Consider the following 18,253-nt stretch of genomic DNA (forward strand, 5'->3'; position numbering starts at 1 on the left):
CTGCATTACACGAACATAGAAAATATAAACTGCAAGCAAAATATTATTTACAAAACTAAGATTAATTAGGTTATCTAACTACGGGTTTTCACACACAAAGTACAACAAAATCAAGTTTTTGCAATCGGTAATACTGATCAGCTGTCATCATACACAGCAAACTCGTGGCGATGCAAGAACACAAATATAACAAATTCTAACTGCAGGCCACAGTATTATTTACAGAAGAACAATAATTCGTTAATTAGGTTATCTATTTACGATTTTTTAAACACAAAGTATGAAAAACATTTTATATTAATAAAACAGCAAATCCCTGCAGATTTGATAGTCGAAACCCGCTGATCTATTCTCAAAACCAAACCTTTGCTGGAGATTCGTGATTCGGAATTTGGCTTTTTTTTTTTTTTTTTTTTTTTTTTTTTTTTTTTTTTTTTTTTTCCTTCTGAGGGAAGAGGACACTTTGTCCCCGCACTTAGTCCTAAAAGGACCTTTGCGCCTCCCTTACTTTAATTTGTGCCCTCAAAAACCGAGGCTTTTGCAAAAACCAATCAGATTTAAGGGCTCCTGTTCTCTGATGTCCTTGGGGCTGAGGAGATATGCTCCCAAGTATCTTTTCCTAGTCTCTACGATGGCAGGACAATCCAACCAAATGTGCTCTGCTGACTCCTCCTCTTCTCCACAGAGTCTACATTCGCTGCTCCGACTAAGGCCTACCTTCAAAAGGTGCTTCCTCAGAGGGCCATGTCCTGTCAACATTCCTAATATCAGTCTTATATCCTCCTTATTCTGGTCTAGGAGAGCTATCCACCCTTTTGCATAAGGAGAGATAAACATTTTGGATATTCTTAAACCCGAGGCTCTGCTCCAATTCTTGTATCTTGTCCTCTTTTCCCAATCTTTAACCAGAGCTTTAATGTTGGAGAAGGATATCCCACAACCTGGCTCAGGCCCCACCAATGTGCAATGTGGATTCTGCTCCCTTTTTGGCGAGGATGTCCGCTTTTTCATTCCCATGAATTCCTTCATGACCCGGCACCCAACCGAGTGTTACTCTGTTATTTGTTGCTAGCTCTGCTAGAGCATTCCTGTATTCCCAGACCGCTTTCGAATCAATCGAACAGGTATCCAGTGCCTTCAGTGCAGCCTGACTATCAGAGAGTATTAGGTATGATAATCCTTTTGTCCCCAACTGTGTGAGTCTTCTAGAACATGAATCTATTGCCATGACCTCCGCCTGAAAAACTGAGGCATGTCTTCCTAGGGGCACAGCCATGTCAACTCCAGGTCCATGTATTCCATATCCTGCCCTAGAGTCTAGGAGTGAACCATCGGTGTAAAACTTCAGGACTCCTTTTTTAGGGTAGGCCTCCCTTTTAATCCATTCCTCCCTACTTCCGATAGAGACCGTATATGGTTTTTCAAAGGAGTATTTCTTAACCATAGTATCAGATACTTTGGTTAGCATTTCAGCCTCAGGAAAATTTTCCAATATCTTCATGTGGCCTTCTAGGGAGGTAGCATTTATTACCTTTGTTCCTAGTAGCTTCATTGCGCTCATCGCAGCTGTTCTCATCACTTCCTGGCCAAGAGGAGTATAACCCAGAACCGCTTCCATTGCTAGTGTTGGGCAGGAGCTCATTGCTCCCGTGATGCTTAAGCAAGCTAACCTCTGAAGACTCTATAGCCTTCTTGCAGCTGTTGTTTGTTCGACCTTCGGCCACCACACTAGAGCAGCATATGTGACCATTGGTTTTACTATGGTTTCGTAAATCCAATATATCATTTTGGGTTTAAGTCCTCATTTAAATCCAAAGAGTCTCTTACAGGCCCCAAGGGCCATTATTGCTTTGGATGTCTTGTTTCTAATATGGGAGTTCCAAGTGAGCTTCTCATCCAGGATTAAACCCAGATACTTCACTTCTTTTGTTTGGTTAATGCTGATTCCCTCCAGGACCGGTTTTGCTAGCTGGAATTTCCTTTTCCTGGTAAAGGTAATCATATTAGTTTTTGATGGGTTGATCCGCAGACCTTCCCCATGACACCAGTTGCTTATGAAGTTCAGTTCTGTTTGTATTAGGCGTTCCAGCCTGCCTATGTTTTTCCCTTTAATCATAAGCACTAGGTCGTCCGCATAACATAGTAGCCCGGAATTTGGCTTAGATACATTACTAATACCACTTACAACTCATTTTTTAAACAAATAAGCCCTTAATTTAGGTTACGTAGGTTGATATAGTCCTATAATTTACAACTTACTGACAACCGCGCATATCACCACTACATTATACATTACTATCCCACTTACCGAGAGAGGTGCAGAAATGGATGTGAGCCTCCAGTGTTTTCATGCAGCGCTTGTTGCGTGTGTCCCAGACGCGCAGAGTCTTGTCGTCACTGGCCGACACTATGTACTTGCCACCTGGGTGGAACGCCACGCTGCGCACCCAGTTGTCATGTCCGACCAGCGTCAGCAGGCACACGCCCGTGCCAACGTCCCACACCTGCCGTACACACAAATGCTTTTGATCTAAACCTCGAACTTTTTTTATGTCAATTGATTCCTAAATGTAACTTACGTTTGGCACTATATTTGCCTTGTTCAGTGTTATTATAATAAACTAATTTTAGCCACAGATTACTGCTTTTTCTATATGAATTGGTATTATTTACATTTGTAAATAAAATACACTTTTTAGGTATTCAACATGTAAACAAATAAACTACATTACTCTTGTGATTGTTTCTAAAATAACTTTTATTAAAACTTAAAAACTTAGCTGCCTCCTAATTTTGACAACTTTCTAATACTGCAAACCGTTTCAATGATTTTTAAATAAATATTTTTTTAACCCAATTATAAGAAAACTATAAGATTTACAAATTTTTTAAAGCTAAATTCTTTTTCTTTCTACATAATTACTCATGCATAAATATTTTCAAACAAAAAGTCTTGTTTTAAAACTTTAAAACAATGTTTTTTATAAAAAAAAAAAAAAATTTTCCAAAAAACATCACCATATAGGCCTACTTGTCTATAACTATGTAACATGTTACTTTTTTTCTTAACATACAAAATTAAATATTAATTAGGGAAATTACGAAATTAGAACAATTTTTTTTTACATTAAAATATAACGAATTGAGTTTTATAGTTATCTAAATTAAAAGTACCGAAATTATTATTTTACTACCGATGAGTCAGACACTATCTGGTAACAGAATTCTCAACGGTAACAGAAGACAGTGAAAACGATTCTGATAATGTAGAAACCGAAAGATGTAATAACTTATTCTGATTCTGCAACGCAGCTAGACCTACTAATGGTTTACTCTGGGTGACAGTCCAAAGTAAACCAATTAAGTCCGCTTGTTAGCGGAAATAATGGCTTTGAAACTTCTGTGTGATCATACTTACCGGAGGCAGTATAACAAAGTTAAACAAAGAGACTAACCGTGTTTCTTGCCAAATAGTAAAAACCATTGCTATTTATATGTTAACTTTATAATTAATCTCTATAAAACAAAATAATAAATTCATTCTCTTTTACCATTACCATTATATTTGTATAACAAATAATTCCTAATTATCTGTAATTTATTGTGTTTTAATGTACTACCAGCTTATTCAGATTTTCATTTTATCTCGATCAATTCCGGTCCCAATCCAGATAAACGAAATTATACTATAGAACTTTGAGAGAAATCGTATTTTTATAGTTTGTTTGATAAATTGTTGAAATTTCTGAACTCCAAATAATTACTACAACAGCAGTGCTACTGATAAGTTCCCTTATACGGGAATTTCCCATTAGTATCAAATTACAAGTTATTTTAGTATTCGTTCAGACTTCTACATCCGAGATGCCTACCTTTATTGTCTTGTCTCGAGAGCCGGAGACGAGGAAGGGTCCCTCGTAGGCCCCCTTCTTGTTGTCGGCTCCGGCCGCTTCGTTGATGGCCGAGTGAGCAGAGTCCGGTGCCCAGGCCACACATTCCACCACGTGGTCGTGGTCTCGCAGTTCCATCTGCACACAACATGATAAGTGAGCTGCTGTACTCGCACTACACCTCCTTATACTTAATATGCAAAAAGGGAGTGAGTGAGTATTTACAGCAAAAGTATAAAAGCAACAACACTGCTGAGCATTATAAATTGAATTTGAAAAAAAAAAAAATATGTAGCACTTTAAATGAAATTTAAGTCGGGCACCAAGTAAAAGTTATTAATATTGTTCTGACTGCAATCACAATATTAAGTTACAAACATTCATATAACCCAAGAAATGCACATTTTGAAATACACTAGAGTGTGGGTATCATGGGACACTGGTCTGTGCAAACACATTATCAAACAGAATAGGATAGAAAGCAGGTACAACACAATGTGGTCCACAGTACTAATAAAAATTACAACACTCACAGACATGATTTAAACTTGCTCTATCTCTAATTCAGATCCATGTCCGATATCTTACACTGCACGGCCAACGGCTCTCTCACAAACTGTGGCCTATCTATACTGGGGCTATCCAAAAAAAAACATGTATAAAGTTACATATTTTTAAACATGCTTGTTGCATGAAGTGTAAAATTTAAGTAGTTCCTTACATGAAAAGAGCTGGCTGTTCTGTCAGCCATTTTGGTGTTGGTCTCATAAGAACAAATGTTAAATCAATGCAAAAACATAATTAATTTTAAATCAAGGTTTCCGATATGTTAAAAGTAAAAAATATTACTCTATGATCTCAAAGAATATCTATATATTATAATAATTTTATAACCTTCATATGCTATTAATAGACTGGTACTTGTTACTCCCATTGTTCTCCTAGGAGGCCATGGACCCAGACTCTGACGGTTTGTTTGTTGAAGCAGGCAGTAACACACTCTAATATTAAATCTACAGACTGATATTTGTTACTCACTTTGCACTCCTTGGAGGTCATGACCCAGACTCTGACAGTTTGTTTGTTGAAGCAGGCAGTAAACACACCCTAATATTAAATCTACAGACTGATATTTGTACTCACTTTGCACTCCTTGGAGGTCATGACCCAGACTCTGACAGTTTGTTTGTTGAAGCAGGCAGTAACACACCCTAATATTAAATCTACAGACTGATATTTGTTACTCACTTTGCACTCCTTGGAGGCCATGACCCAGACTCTGACAGTTTGTTTGTTGAAGCAGGCAGTTAACACATCCTAATATTAAATCTACAGACTGATATTTGTTACTCACTTTGCACTCCTTGGAGGCCATGACCCCAGACTCTGACGGTTTGTTTGTTGAAGCAGGCAGTAACACACCCTAATATTAAATCTACAGACTGATTATTTGTTACTCACTTTGCACTCCTTGGAGGTCATGACCCAGACTATGACAGTTTGTTTGTTGAAGCAGGCAGTAACACCCCTAATATTAAATCTACAGACTGATATTTGTTACTCACTTTGCACTCCTTGGAGGTCATGAACCCAGACTCTGACAGTTTGTTTGTTGAAGCAGGCAGTAACACACCCTAATATTGAATCTACAGACTGATATTTGTTACTCACTTTGCACTCCTTGGAGGTCATGGACTCAGACTCTGACAGTTTGTTTGTTGAAGCAGGCAGTAACACACCCCAATATAAAATCTACAGACCGATATTTGTTACTCACTTTGCACTCCTTGGAGGCCATGACCCAGACTATGACAGTTTGTTTGTTGAAGCAGGCAGTAAACACACCCTAATATAAAATCTACAGACCGATATTTGTTACTCACTTTGCACTCCTTGGAGGTCATGACCCAGACTCTGACAGTTTGTTTGTTGAAGCAGGCAGTAACACACCCTAATATTAAATCTACAGACTGATATTTGTTACTACTTCACTTTGCACTCCTTGGAGGTCATGACCCAGACTCTGACAGTTTGTTTGTTGAAGCAGGCAGTAACACACCTAATATTAAATCTACAGACTGATATTTGTTACTCACTTTGCACTCCTTGGAGGCCATGACCCAGACTATGACAGTTTGTTTGTTGAAGCAGGCAGTAACACACACCCTAATATAAAATCTACAGACCGATATTTGTTACTCACTTTGCACTCCTTGGAGGCCATGACCCAGACTCTGACAGTGTGGTCGTTGGAGCAGGAGGCTATGTAGCTGCCATCAGGAGAGACCCTAACCATCCTCACCCACTCTCTGTGTCCGGTGAACGTCTTCACACAATACCTGTACAAGCACAATATCTGGTCAGTAACACTGCTAGATTTCTGCACATGAACTAGATACATAGTTATGTTTAGAAAATGTGTTTTTGTCTAGTAGTGTGAACGTGACTTTTGAGTAACATTCATGGCAGATACTTTTAGTGCATTTGCGACAAATTTTGCACTCTAACAGCTGACAGATAATTTGCAATGTATAAGCACACACACTGGTTTTTCTTGAAAATAATAAGAATTTTCTAGGGTAGCAAAACTAAATTTTGCTGGGGGGTTGAAATGTGGGGGGGGGGGGGGCATATAAAAAATAAGAGATGATAATTTCATTCCTAGATTATATTGTTCTAGCTTGGCACTTAAAACCGACGATCAGAAACATAAATAATAGTTACATCATCACCAGAATACTAGATGACAAATTGTATATGGTTTGCTGACATTTATTTAACCTTTATTTATATGCGGAATGGTAGAAGTGTGTCAAGCTGAAAAAAATATATAATCTGAGAAAACATTATTTTTCATATCTTTAACCCTTTGATATCTTCCTATTTCATCCTCCACCAAAACTAGTGTGGCTGATGATTAAACTCTTTCTTATGGAAAATTTTTTTATCAATTTAAAAAAAAACAAAGTTATGTGATTATACAATGCATGTTGCTCTTGGAACCTGGCTATTAAACTTGAAAGGAATTTATTTTTTTTTACTAGTTAAGTGTAAGCAAATAGTATTTTTGTTTCTGTATTTTATTTATACACAAGTCCCTACATCAGAAGGTGTTTCTAGTGGTAAAATGAATGTATATGAATTTAATCAGTGACTCTTAATCAGCTTATCACAGCGAAACACACAAAGATTATATTCACACTCCAAAAGGTAAATACTTAAAAAAAGGCAAATCATACAACAATTTATATATGGATTTGTACAGTAAATTTTCAGGGACAGATAGTTAAAAAGATGTTTTCTATTAGATCATACTCTTCTGGAATAAAGGAATATAAAAATGAGCAAGTTTTAAAAATTCTATGCTGATACTGATGTACCAGCACTCCGTACTCACCACAACTGGACCTAGGATAAGAATTTATTATAAACAACAATTACTTCACACAAGATTTATTTAAGAAGTCATGGATAGCAACAAGCAATTAAAATAATTAAACAAAAATCACTAACTCAAACCAAAACTTTTAATTTTCATTATACTAGTACATTTTCTTTAACATAAAAACCTGAATATTTTATTAAAGGCGCAGTCGAAAGTAGGATCTTAGAGAGACGAGCTATATCTACGAAAGATCTGGTTAAAATTTGAACTTTACTTTAAAACATGATTTTTTTGCAAACAGTGAATGGTGGTTCTTGACCTAACGTGGTGCCTCACCTGGAGTTCGAATAATGTAAAGTTACGCTCTTAACTTTTCCTGGGGTGCTCCCTACTCCATTTGCTCTATTAGATGCTTATTGGCCAGTTCCTATCTATTGTGTACTAAATACTCATAAACGGTAATGTGCATAGTTAACTAGCTAGGATTAATCCACGGTTTTGATAGGGCCATTGCGCTACTTTTAGCATTATCTCTTATCGCTTCCTTCAGGAAAACTGCTGAGTTTTATTTTTCATGGGAACAGAGATTTGTTCTAGTTTACAATTATTGGTAAACCAATGTTAGACGATAATAGAAAATATTTCTGACAGTTAACGAAGTTAACCTAATTTTAATTTCAGTACTAGGCAACAGCACTACACTCACTTCAACAGAGTAATCGTGACAATCTTTAACTTCCAGGATCTTAAGGAGTTAAAGAGTGAAAGGACACTAATAAGAACTCACCCGGTAGCAACTTCCCACACCTTGATGGTCTTGTCGCGAGATGAGGACACAACAAAGTCCCCACTGGGGACAAAGGTGACGCTGCTCACATTGTGGTCGTGACCGTGCATCGTCTTCACGCACTGGTACGTCTGCTGGAAGTCCCACAGCTTGATGGACAGGTCAGCACTGCATGAAACTGGAAGTCACAGTTATCGAAGTTTTAGTGTCATCCACCTCGTTGAAAACCAATTCAGTTAACAACACTGGTATAGCGTCTGCTACATTTTATTTTATACATTTAATAAATAAATAATTGTGAAAGAAACATTAAAACAAAAATACTTTAGATTATAAGCAGAATTGTTGATGCATAGGTAAATTTAAAATGTTATTTCTCAAGAAAGGATCCGCGAAGGTATGTAATAGTACAGAAAGACAGCTGTCTAGAAGTCAACTATGACAACTGATTACAGTAGGGTAGAATAGATAACAATTATTTCTTCAGCCTTATGATTGGGTGGTCAGAGACCAATCAGAGGCTTCGGTTATGATGTAATGTAGGTTAGGGAAGGGGCAGTACTTAAGGCTCTGACTCACGATTCCTGTGGCATTTCGTCTTTGGTGAAGTATTTTGTTGTGTTTAAATTTTGTTGGTGCCCAAAAAAACCGTTCAGCATGGGATTTTGCGTAAGAAGTAGAAAGTTTATAATTGAATAACAATTTTGTAGAGGAAATTATTAATTAAGTTTTCTTTTTACAGGGAATACTGTATTATTTTAATAAATCCGAATGACTGAATAGACTAACTAAATTATTCAAGCAAAAGATTTTATTAAAGTTTTCCTTAAATTAACAACTTTGTTCTCGTTTGATTTTTCAACTCCTCTTAACAACAGCCAAAACCAGAGCTCTTCCTTCAACAGCAGGTCTACTTTTAATGCTGTTTTCTTTTAAATTTATATTTATTATAACTCCCATGTGACATTTACCAAGTGTATCTTGAACTAAAAACAAGTTACCCTATGTTTACCTAGCAAGATAAATATAGAAAAGTTTATTGTTAAATATTTTTTAGGGATAACGCATCTCAAACAGTTTACTTCTAAGAAAAACACATTTAAGTTTTTTTTTTATTTGTGTGCGCAATAAGTTACATATCGTTTCTACAATATAGTAAATTTGTTTATTTGTGTGCGTAATAAGTTACATATCGTTTCTACAATATAGTAAATTTGTTTATTTGTGTGCGTAATAAGTTACATATCGTTTCTACAATATAGTAAATTTGTTTATTTGTGTGCGTAATAAGTTACATATCATTTCTACAATATAGTAAAGTTCTCCAATAGGAGCAAAAAATAAAAATGTGTAAAAAATATAACTTAAGATATAATAAACTATATGACTGATGGCAGTTCAAAGAAACTCTAGCACACCAGCAAGGTAGACTTGGCAGTTGTACACTGACCTAGCAGTTTCCCACTGGAGTCGAAGGCTATGTCCTGTACCGAGTCCGTATGACCCTTGAGAGACCTCTCGTATTCGCCGGCCTCGAAGTCCCATACCTTGATTGTGGCATCCTCGCTGGCCGATACTGCCAGGTTGTAGATCGGGTGGAAGATTACCTATGGGCAACACAGAGTTCATGTTACTTCCAAGAGGAATGTGCCTTCCCTAATAAAAATGTATGTAGTTTGCAGTATTTAGTTCACCTTCATAGTTCTTCTGTCATCATAAGCAATTATTTTGAGGGTGACAAGGCACATTTCATTTGTAACAACACACATCTATGTTTTGCCAATCTACATTTAAAAAAAAAATAAAAAAAACTGCACACTTAAGCAGGCATTTTGGATCACTATTTATTGTAAAGAAATAATTTCTACCATCACTTCAGAATGTTTTTGTTTCAAGTGTTTAGTAATGTTTTAAAGTTACAATAGTCAAACATATTTTACTTTGCTCCTCGTTTAGAAGAAGTAATTGACATTTTTTTTAAACAAATTTGTACTGTTTTACTTTGTGGAAGTGCTAGAAAGACTGACCAAGCAGTTACCCTCTGCAATTGAAAGCTGTTATGAATATACTCTGTTACACTTAAGAGGGACCTTTCACATTTGTAAAAGATCACTTCTCTTTCAAATTTCCTAATGGTTTGCCATTTCCGTTTGTATAGAAGTATCTTCAATAATCCAGCATCATTATTTTCAGTAATGTAGCATTACTTAAGTTAAGGATTTAATTTCAAAGCAAAAAGAAACATGGTGCCAAATTATAACTATCACGTCAGTGTTAGATGGGATAATTGATTTTTAAGAATACTCACTATCGTGGCTTACGGCTGAGTAAAAATTGACAAGCGCAAACCCAACATGAACTAAGACTGAGTATAAACAAACAAACCTCATCTGATGTAATCATAGTCAAGTGTTTACATAACTGTAATTGTTGGTTGGAGTCGGCTACAAGCAGTGGAAAATGCGAAGTAATCATTCTGCTATTACAAGCTATCCACTTATCCTCTGCTTTCTCCCATCAGTACAAACACATAATTACCGAATGAAACAGCAATGAACATTTAGTGATCCTCGAATGTTTCCAATTTGAAATCTACTCTTTGTCTCTCTGCAGGTAGCATTACGCTGGTTGATTACACAAATAATTACTACATACGAATAAAAGCAGAGTAATAATTTTAGTCATATCTGCAGTTTTAGAAGTATTAAATTATTTTGTTTTAAAAGCCTATAACAAGTTTGTATTTCCTGAGACTTGATAAAACTTAAACCTTTTTTATTCTCTTGGAATACAGTGTATTATGCATGCAGTGAAATGTATTTGTCAGGAGAATCATTCCAACCCCAAAAACACCTCAAACTTTCTTAAACAATAAATTTTATAAAAATAATTAATATTATGAAAAGTTTAATGTAAGTACCAATATATAGTATCTTTATAATTATAAAATAAATATATAAAATACTTGGCTTTCAATAAATATGTATTTATAAAAAAATATACATGATAAGTAACAATACATATCACATAACATAATTATATTTTATTAGAATAAGATTCAATTTTATTACTTAAAATAGTTTTGTTTGTATTTGTCTTCTCTGACTCAAATAATCAATAAACTGGGTTGAGTTACACTCTGGACTAGACGTGATCTTAGGTGTTTGTCCTTAATTAAATTGGGAACCAATTTAAATTAACATAAGCTAAGGTCATGTGACATGGCATAGCGTTCCCGGTAAACTGGTCAGCCAATCAGTGGGTCCGAGTCTTCTGAAATGAATTGACATGTCTCTCTTTCGCTCGAAGCAACGGGAACGGTCAGAAGTAGAAAACCCACATCCGTGAGTCAGCTTCAATCTTAACATGTCACTTTATCCTTAGTTCATTTGTCTCTTTTTAACATTATAATTTTTATCAGAGCCTAGATCTATTGTTTTAAATTTACACTATAAATTTTTCTCACTTTCATTCACATATATGCAAAAACCACCTAAACATGGCTTTTCAACTGTTACTAGTTGTGTTAAGAGGTGCACTAAATCTGTAAAATTTGAGAAATGGAGGAGACTATTAGGGGTTAATCTAGTTTTGTGTAGTAAACTAACCTTGGTGACTGGTCCTCTGTGGCCAGAGAGGCAGAACTTCTCCGGAGCTCTGGGGATCCACTCCGTCGGTGATCGTTTGGCTCGTGTCGGGGCACCCTCGATGTACTCTTTCTCTGCTTCCGAAAGTTTCGATTCCAATTCCAGAACCTGTAAAAAACATAAATTGAATTAGAAGTTGCTTTTATTCATCAAATCTACAGCATTATTCCGAGAAAACCTTTTTAAAGTAAGCAGGTTAAATAGTAGTATCCGCCCTCTCCTTCGTCTAAAAATCTTAAAAGGCTTTATTTGTCTCACACAGCTTAGAGATTATTCTCTCCTCAACCATTTATGAATAAACTCCAGGACAGTATTCTCAGACGGTAATGACTCAGATTCTAGTTTTCTTTTGACTTACGTGCATATGCCAGACAACTTAACTGTTTGTCCCTCAAATTACAGTTTATAAATTAGCCTACTTATTTAGGTCAATTATTAAGGATTCCAATACCTTGCAACAGCAAAATTAAACATTGTGACTTGATTTGGCTGTTATATATTTCATCACTGTTGATAAACATTAAAAACTAGGATTTTATCAAAGCTGTTCGTAAGAGTGTGTAAATCAAGGAGTTTTTTCTTTGCCAAGAAAATATCTTGTTCCTTTGCTTTCCTGAACAATATCATCTGTGACTTTGTGAAAAAAAAGAAGAGAAGGGCCAACGTCATCCTAAAATAGGTTTAATAACCACCAACTGAATATAATAAGCTTTTTAAGGAAGTCCAATTAGAATATCCAAGTCCGTCTGAATTATGAATAAAAATTGTCTGAACAATTCATTAACAATTTCATCCTAGCTTAGCTCACATAAGTGTACTACTAAGTACTATAACATGCAGTATTAACAGATTTTGTCGGCAAGGATTCATACATAGTGTATACTTTGCAAAGTCCGACATTGATAATGTTTTTTTTTTTAAACTACAAAACAGTAGAAGGATTGTTACCTTCTTCTGTAAGCGAATAACTGAAGTCCATTTCTTCTCGAGGAGCCCACCGTACTTCCTTTCTACCTCTCCGGGCATGTCCGCATCCTTCTTGAGTCCTTCGAGCGCCGTAAGGTAGCCATTGCTGCTCAGATAGTCTGCCACAGCCTTGTTCCTGCAAACAACAGCGGATTTTAGTCAGGTTAGAGCACATACAGTTTTATAGAATCAGTGAAATAAAAGAGAGGCCACAACAAAATGATTATTGGAAGTACCCAAAAAGAAAAGGATTGGCAGGAAAGCTGATATTATATTCTCAATGACAGGATGAAGGAGAATACAAGTGAGTTACCAAACTAGGTCATAACTGTAACTAACCTTCATTAGCAATAATACAAGGGCATTGATTATAAAGATTGTGGAGACACAGTTAAAGTAATTTTCTGTACTTCTGTAGTTCATAGTTTCCTACATTATTTGTAAAAGAGACTAGATATCATAGGATTTTAATATATTTTATATATAGTTGTCATATTTCATCAAATTGAAAATATGTTATAGTTTTAAACATATTATTGTGTACAACGCTGATGGTTGACAATTTTTATTGATTGGTATGTTAATACTTTCAAAAAGTTATAAACATTATCATTCTGAAATCTTCAAGGCTTAAATAGTTGTAAGAAGCATGTCGATGGTTTAAAAATCTTAGGTTGGTTGTAATCAGTTTCATCTGGAAATCTTAGGTGATATAAAAAAAATTGGAATAATAGTTGTTGTAATATAATCTGAGTATCTTAAACTCATTTCGGTTTCGCTCTACGGTGGATGCTTAGGCAAATGAAATATATAACTATACTCTTTTCAAAATTGAATAGTATTCATCTTCAAACTAATATAAATATGAATAAATGTGTCTCTTTTACTGCTATTACATTATTGTTTACTTCTTACAATTTTGTATGGCCACATCTTGAAAACAAACACGATTTGAAAAACTCATAAGAGCAAATTTGTTGTAAATTATATGAGAAATCTAAAACTATTCTCCATTTTGCTCTACAACGCATAATAATTTAAATGTAATTATTCCTTTTCAAAAATTTGAATGGAAATTGGAAACCATTCTGAAATTTCACTTGATGCACATTAAAAAATGTATTAGTATAAAAATGCTTGAAAATTACATGTGTAATTTTTTGCTCATGTTGAAGAAGAGTTAAATTGAAAATTTTGCTTAGTTGTGAACGACCGTGATATTGCCACTTTTAGTTGGTAGATAGTGGCTATACAAGCCATTGGTAATGAATATCTCTGTACCAATAATGAATTAATTATAAATTACGACAGTTATCGTATTCATAACTCGCATTATATTTTACAAGCCCACCAATTTTCGAATTATGGTGGATTTATGTTCTTAGGACCACCATCAATGATGGTATGATACCAAACATATGTTGTGTATAAAGTTATGGATTTGGAATCAATTTACAATAACGTGACCATGGAAAGGTATGTTCATTTTTTTTTCCTGAAAACTACAATTTTTCCTGAAAACAATAGTGAAGAAAAAATTCGTCGGCAACGAAAATCAAAGGAGTTACGATTTTTTTTAAATCCTCTGAAAACTCTGTTTTTGACAGTACCTCTGGCAATTTTACTGAAATGATGACGTTAATCCTGTCAACGATGCCTGCCCGCTGCGCAGTGCTGCGCACTGCTTGCTCTTTTAGAAAAAAAATTAACTCGAGCTTGCAAAAGTCGAATCCCAGATCACGTGATGCCCCTGATCCTTAACCCTCCAAGTGTTGTTCGACAAAATTTTGTCGGTTATTTTCCATCCTTAATGCAATAATGCCCGAAAGGCATCAATATAATACAATGATATACTTTCCCCCCAGTTTATATGCACCTGTGATAATAATACTTGGCTATAAATGCCCAACCCATGAAAAAAAGTCTATTTTTCATGGTCACGGTATTGTAAATAAATACCATGGATTTTAAGGAATATTGGACTTCTTGAAAACTTTAATCATTAATAATAAATTCAAATACAAAAAAGTAGAGGTACAAGTGTATAACAATGTAGGATCTAATATATTTACAATGTTAGATGCAATGTTTAAGATCATTTGCCACATTGATAGCACTTGTTCACTGCTACCAAACTGTAGGGTTTCCATTGGACTTGTGGGTGTGGGGGGGGGAGGAGGGTGTACCAGACACTGAGGTGGGCTTCCTCATGAGGTCAGAGTAGCCTCTCCCTCCTCAGATCACTAATCCACAGCTAATATTACCCAACCATCATGTATATCTATTTTACACCTTCACCCTTTATCCTTATGAGATCAGAGAAGCTCTCCCTCCACACCCTCACTAATCCACAGCTAAAATTACCCAACAATCTTATATATCTATTTTACACTTTCACTTTTTATCCTTATGAGATCAGAGAAGCTCTCCCTCCATACCCTCACTAATCCACAGCTAAAATTACCCAACAATCTTATATATCTATTTTACACTTTCACTTTTTATCCTTATGAGATCAGAGAAGCTCTCCCTCCACACCCTCACTAATCCACAGCTAAAATTACCTAACAATCTTATATATCTATTTTACACTTTTACTTTTTATCCTTATGAGATCAGAGAAGCTCTCCCTCCACACCCTCACTAATCCACAGCTAAAATTACCCAACAATCTTATATATCTATTTTACACTTTCACTTTTTATCCTTATGAGATCAGAGAAGCTCTCCCTCCATACCCTCACTAATCCACAGCTACAATTACCCAACAATCTTATATATCTATTTTACACCTTCACTTTTTATCCTTATGAGATCAGAGAAGCTCTCCCTCCACACCCTCACTAATCCACAGCTAAAATTACCCAACAATCTTATATATCTATTTTACACTTTCACTTTTTATCCTTATGAGATCAGAGAAGCTCTCCCTCCACACCCTCACTAATCCACAGCTAAAATTACCCAACAATCTTATATATCTATTTTACACTTTCACTTTTTATCCTTATGAGATCAGAGAAGCTCTCCCTCCATACCCTCACTAATCCACAGCTAAAATTACCCAACAATCTTATATATCTATTTTACACCTTCACCCTTTATCCTTATGAGATCAGAGAAGCTCTCCCTCCATACCCTCACTAATCCACAGCTAAAATTACCCAACAATCTTATATATCTATTTTACACTTTCACTTTTTATCCTTATGAGATCAGAGAAGCTCTCCCTCCACACCCTCACTAATCCACAGCTAAAATTACCCAACAATCTTATATATCTATTTTACACTTTCACTTTCACTTTTTATCCTTATGAGATCAGAGAAGCTCTCCCTCCATACCCTCACTAATCCACAGCTACAATTAACCAGCCATCATGTATATCTATTTTACACCTTCACCCTTTATCCTTATGAGATCAGAGAAGCTCTCCCTCCACACCCTAACTAATCCACAGCTAAAATTACCCAACAATCTTATATATCTATTTTACACTTTCACCCTTTATCCTTATGAGATCAGAGAAGCTCTCCCTCCACACCCTCACTAATCCACAGCTACAATTACCCAACCATCATGTATATCTATTTTACACCTTCACCCATTATCCTAACAAGAGAACAAGTATCTTTTTCATAACTGTTAAGAATAAATCACATTAACAATCCTTAAAATTAAAATAAATATTTCTCCCCACTCTTATTTATCTTCTTTGGTATACAGTAACTGGTATGTTACCCTAGTTGTAACATCTAAATGTAGTTTGGTGAACATAGTCAAGCCTAAAACTCAATAAGCAGTGACAAATGTTGTGAATTTGTCTATGTCTGCTTGAAAACATTGCAGTGACCGTTTTTTCTGTCTTATTTTTGCCAAATCTATTACAAACTTTTTCCTTGTAAATATGAAACTTATTGTTTATCAACTCACATTTAGAGGGCAGAAGCTCTTAGGAAATACCCATTTTCATCACTTATCATAATGACTCTTGACATTTAAACGATCATAACAAAATTTAGCACAGTTATTTTATAGGTTCATGGCAAAATATAAGATCGAAGCTTGACTTCAATCAAATATAACCAGCAAGGCTGAAGCACTGTGTGGAAGATATGAATTAAGTGACTGACCGATCTAGATCTATTGTTGTGGATTTTCTACAGCTTTTATGATAACCCAAGATTGAAGTTAGAACTAAGCTTTTCTGGCTTTCCATTCCAAGTCCTGTATACAGTATATGGAGGAGGCAGAGGTAAGAAGGGTTATGGTGCACACATGTGATATGTATGTGCCCAACTATTTGATTCTGAATACCTCCTACAGGCATCTTGTCGACTAAAAGGAGGCTGTACTGATGCTACACCTGAGAACCCTAATTATGATTCCTTCAAAGATGGGGGACCCACCAAACTTTTAGAGAATTCCAAGATGACCTCTTTAGGAAAGAAAGGAGAAGCGTTTAGGCATTGGCATCGGTTCTTTTATTTCTAAACATGTTCAGCCTCAGACAAGCCTGATACCTTTGGTGACAACAAATGTCACCAAATATATCATTCCATGAGTGGTTATAAGCATTGAAAGTAGTATTTAAGGGCATATTGTAATCAGATCTATACAAAACGACTGATTGTGAGGATGTCAACTTTTACAGTATGTATGTACAATGACTAAATGTTTATGTACTAAAAAAAAAAAAAAAAACAAAAAAAAAAAACAAAAAACAAAAAAAAACAAAAAAAAAACATGTTAAATGTAATTTTAAAATATGCATTTAATTATAATGTTCATTATTTAATTCATGAAATCGTCAAAATAACATGTCATATGTAACAAATCATAAATATATTTTGTTTTTAATCTTCATCTCTTTCACTAGGGCCTGGTTGTGAAATTAAAAAGCGATACCTAACAAAAAATAAATTTCATAAACCATATGGAATGGCATATTAGTGTTAGTGGCGGTAATCGGTGATGGAATGTATGACATTCCTTGGTCTGTTAATAACAAATTTACAAACATACAATTGAGGTGACAGTTAGTTTAAAATGTACGTACATGCAAGCATGTATGAATAATGCTTGTATGCTTTTCCTATTAAATTGTACCTCGGTCACTGCATAACAACCAAGGCTAATTGGGTAAAACGGGATAAAACTAGCGATAGGACGCGTGCTAACAGATAATTAATTAGGAGAACCCTGCCCACAGTTGGAATCATGTCGGAGACGGTACAGGGGCTAAATTTAGTCCGTCTGCCTGAGCGTGAACGTTTTCAGCGCCGTCAAAGTCAAGGGGAAGGTGCGAGCGAGCGAGGACGATGTCTTCACGACGGCTAGTAGCGGTCGCCATGGCAACGGCCGGTGTGAGGGTTGAGGAATCAATAAATGGAGTCCGGTGACGTCACAGTCAGCTGATTGCACTTGAAAACAGAGCCAGACGACGGCCCACGCCATTTCGTCTAATCAATCTCCCACCATCCGCCTGCCCCTTTCCAAGAAAAATAAACCTCTTTGATATCGGGAAGGACAGATGAGATAAGGCTAATTATGCATACATCCCCTTCGGGTAAACTAT

At 35.7% G+C, this 18,253-nt stretch overlaps 1 protein-coding gene across 1 annotated transcript in view; it reads right to left on the bottom strand.

Annotated features, from left to right (window-relative positions):
* Positions 1-18,253, bottom strand: part of LOC124367894 (lissencephaly-1 homolog) — a 53,641-nt gene that overhangs the window by 6,542 nt on the left and 28,846 nt on the right. The window contains exons 2-8 of the mRNA XM_046825088.1: positions 12,658-12,811; positions 11,671-11,817; positions 9,513-9,669; positions 8,063-8,240; positions 6,094-6,229; positions 3,873-4,028; positions 2,309-2,504 (exon numbers count right to left, since the gene is read on the bottom strand). Of these exons, the coding sequence (XP_046681044.1) occupies positions 2,309-2,504; positions 3,873-4,028; positions 6,094-6,229; positions 8,063-8,240; positions 9,513-9,669; positions 11,671-11,817; positions 12,658-12,811 (1,124 nt within the window). The remainder of the gene's footprint in view (positions 1-2,308; positions 2,505-3,872; positions 4,029-6,093; positions 6,230-8,062; positions 8,241-9,512; positions 9,670-11,670; positions 11,818-12,657; positions 12,812-18,253) is intronic.

This window comes from Homalodisca vitripennis, chromosome 8, assembly GCF_021130785.1.
Source record: "Homalodisca vitripennis isolate AUS2020 chromosome 8, UT_GWSS_2.1, whole genome shotgun sequence".
In the NCBI taxonomy this organism is placed as follows: Eukaryota; Metazoa; Arthropoda; class Insecta; order Hemiptera; family Cicadellidae; genus Homalodisca; species Homalodisca vitripennis.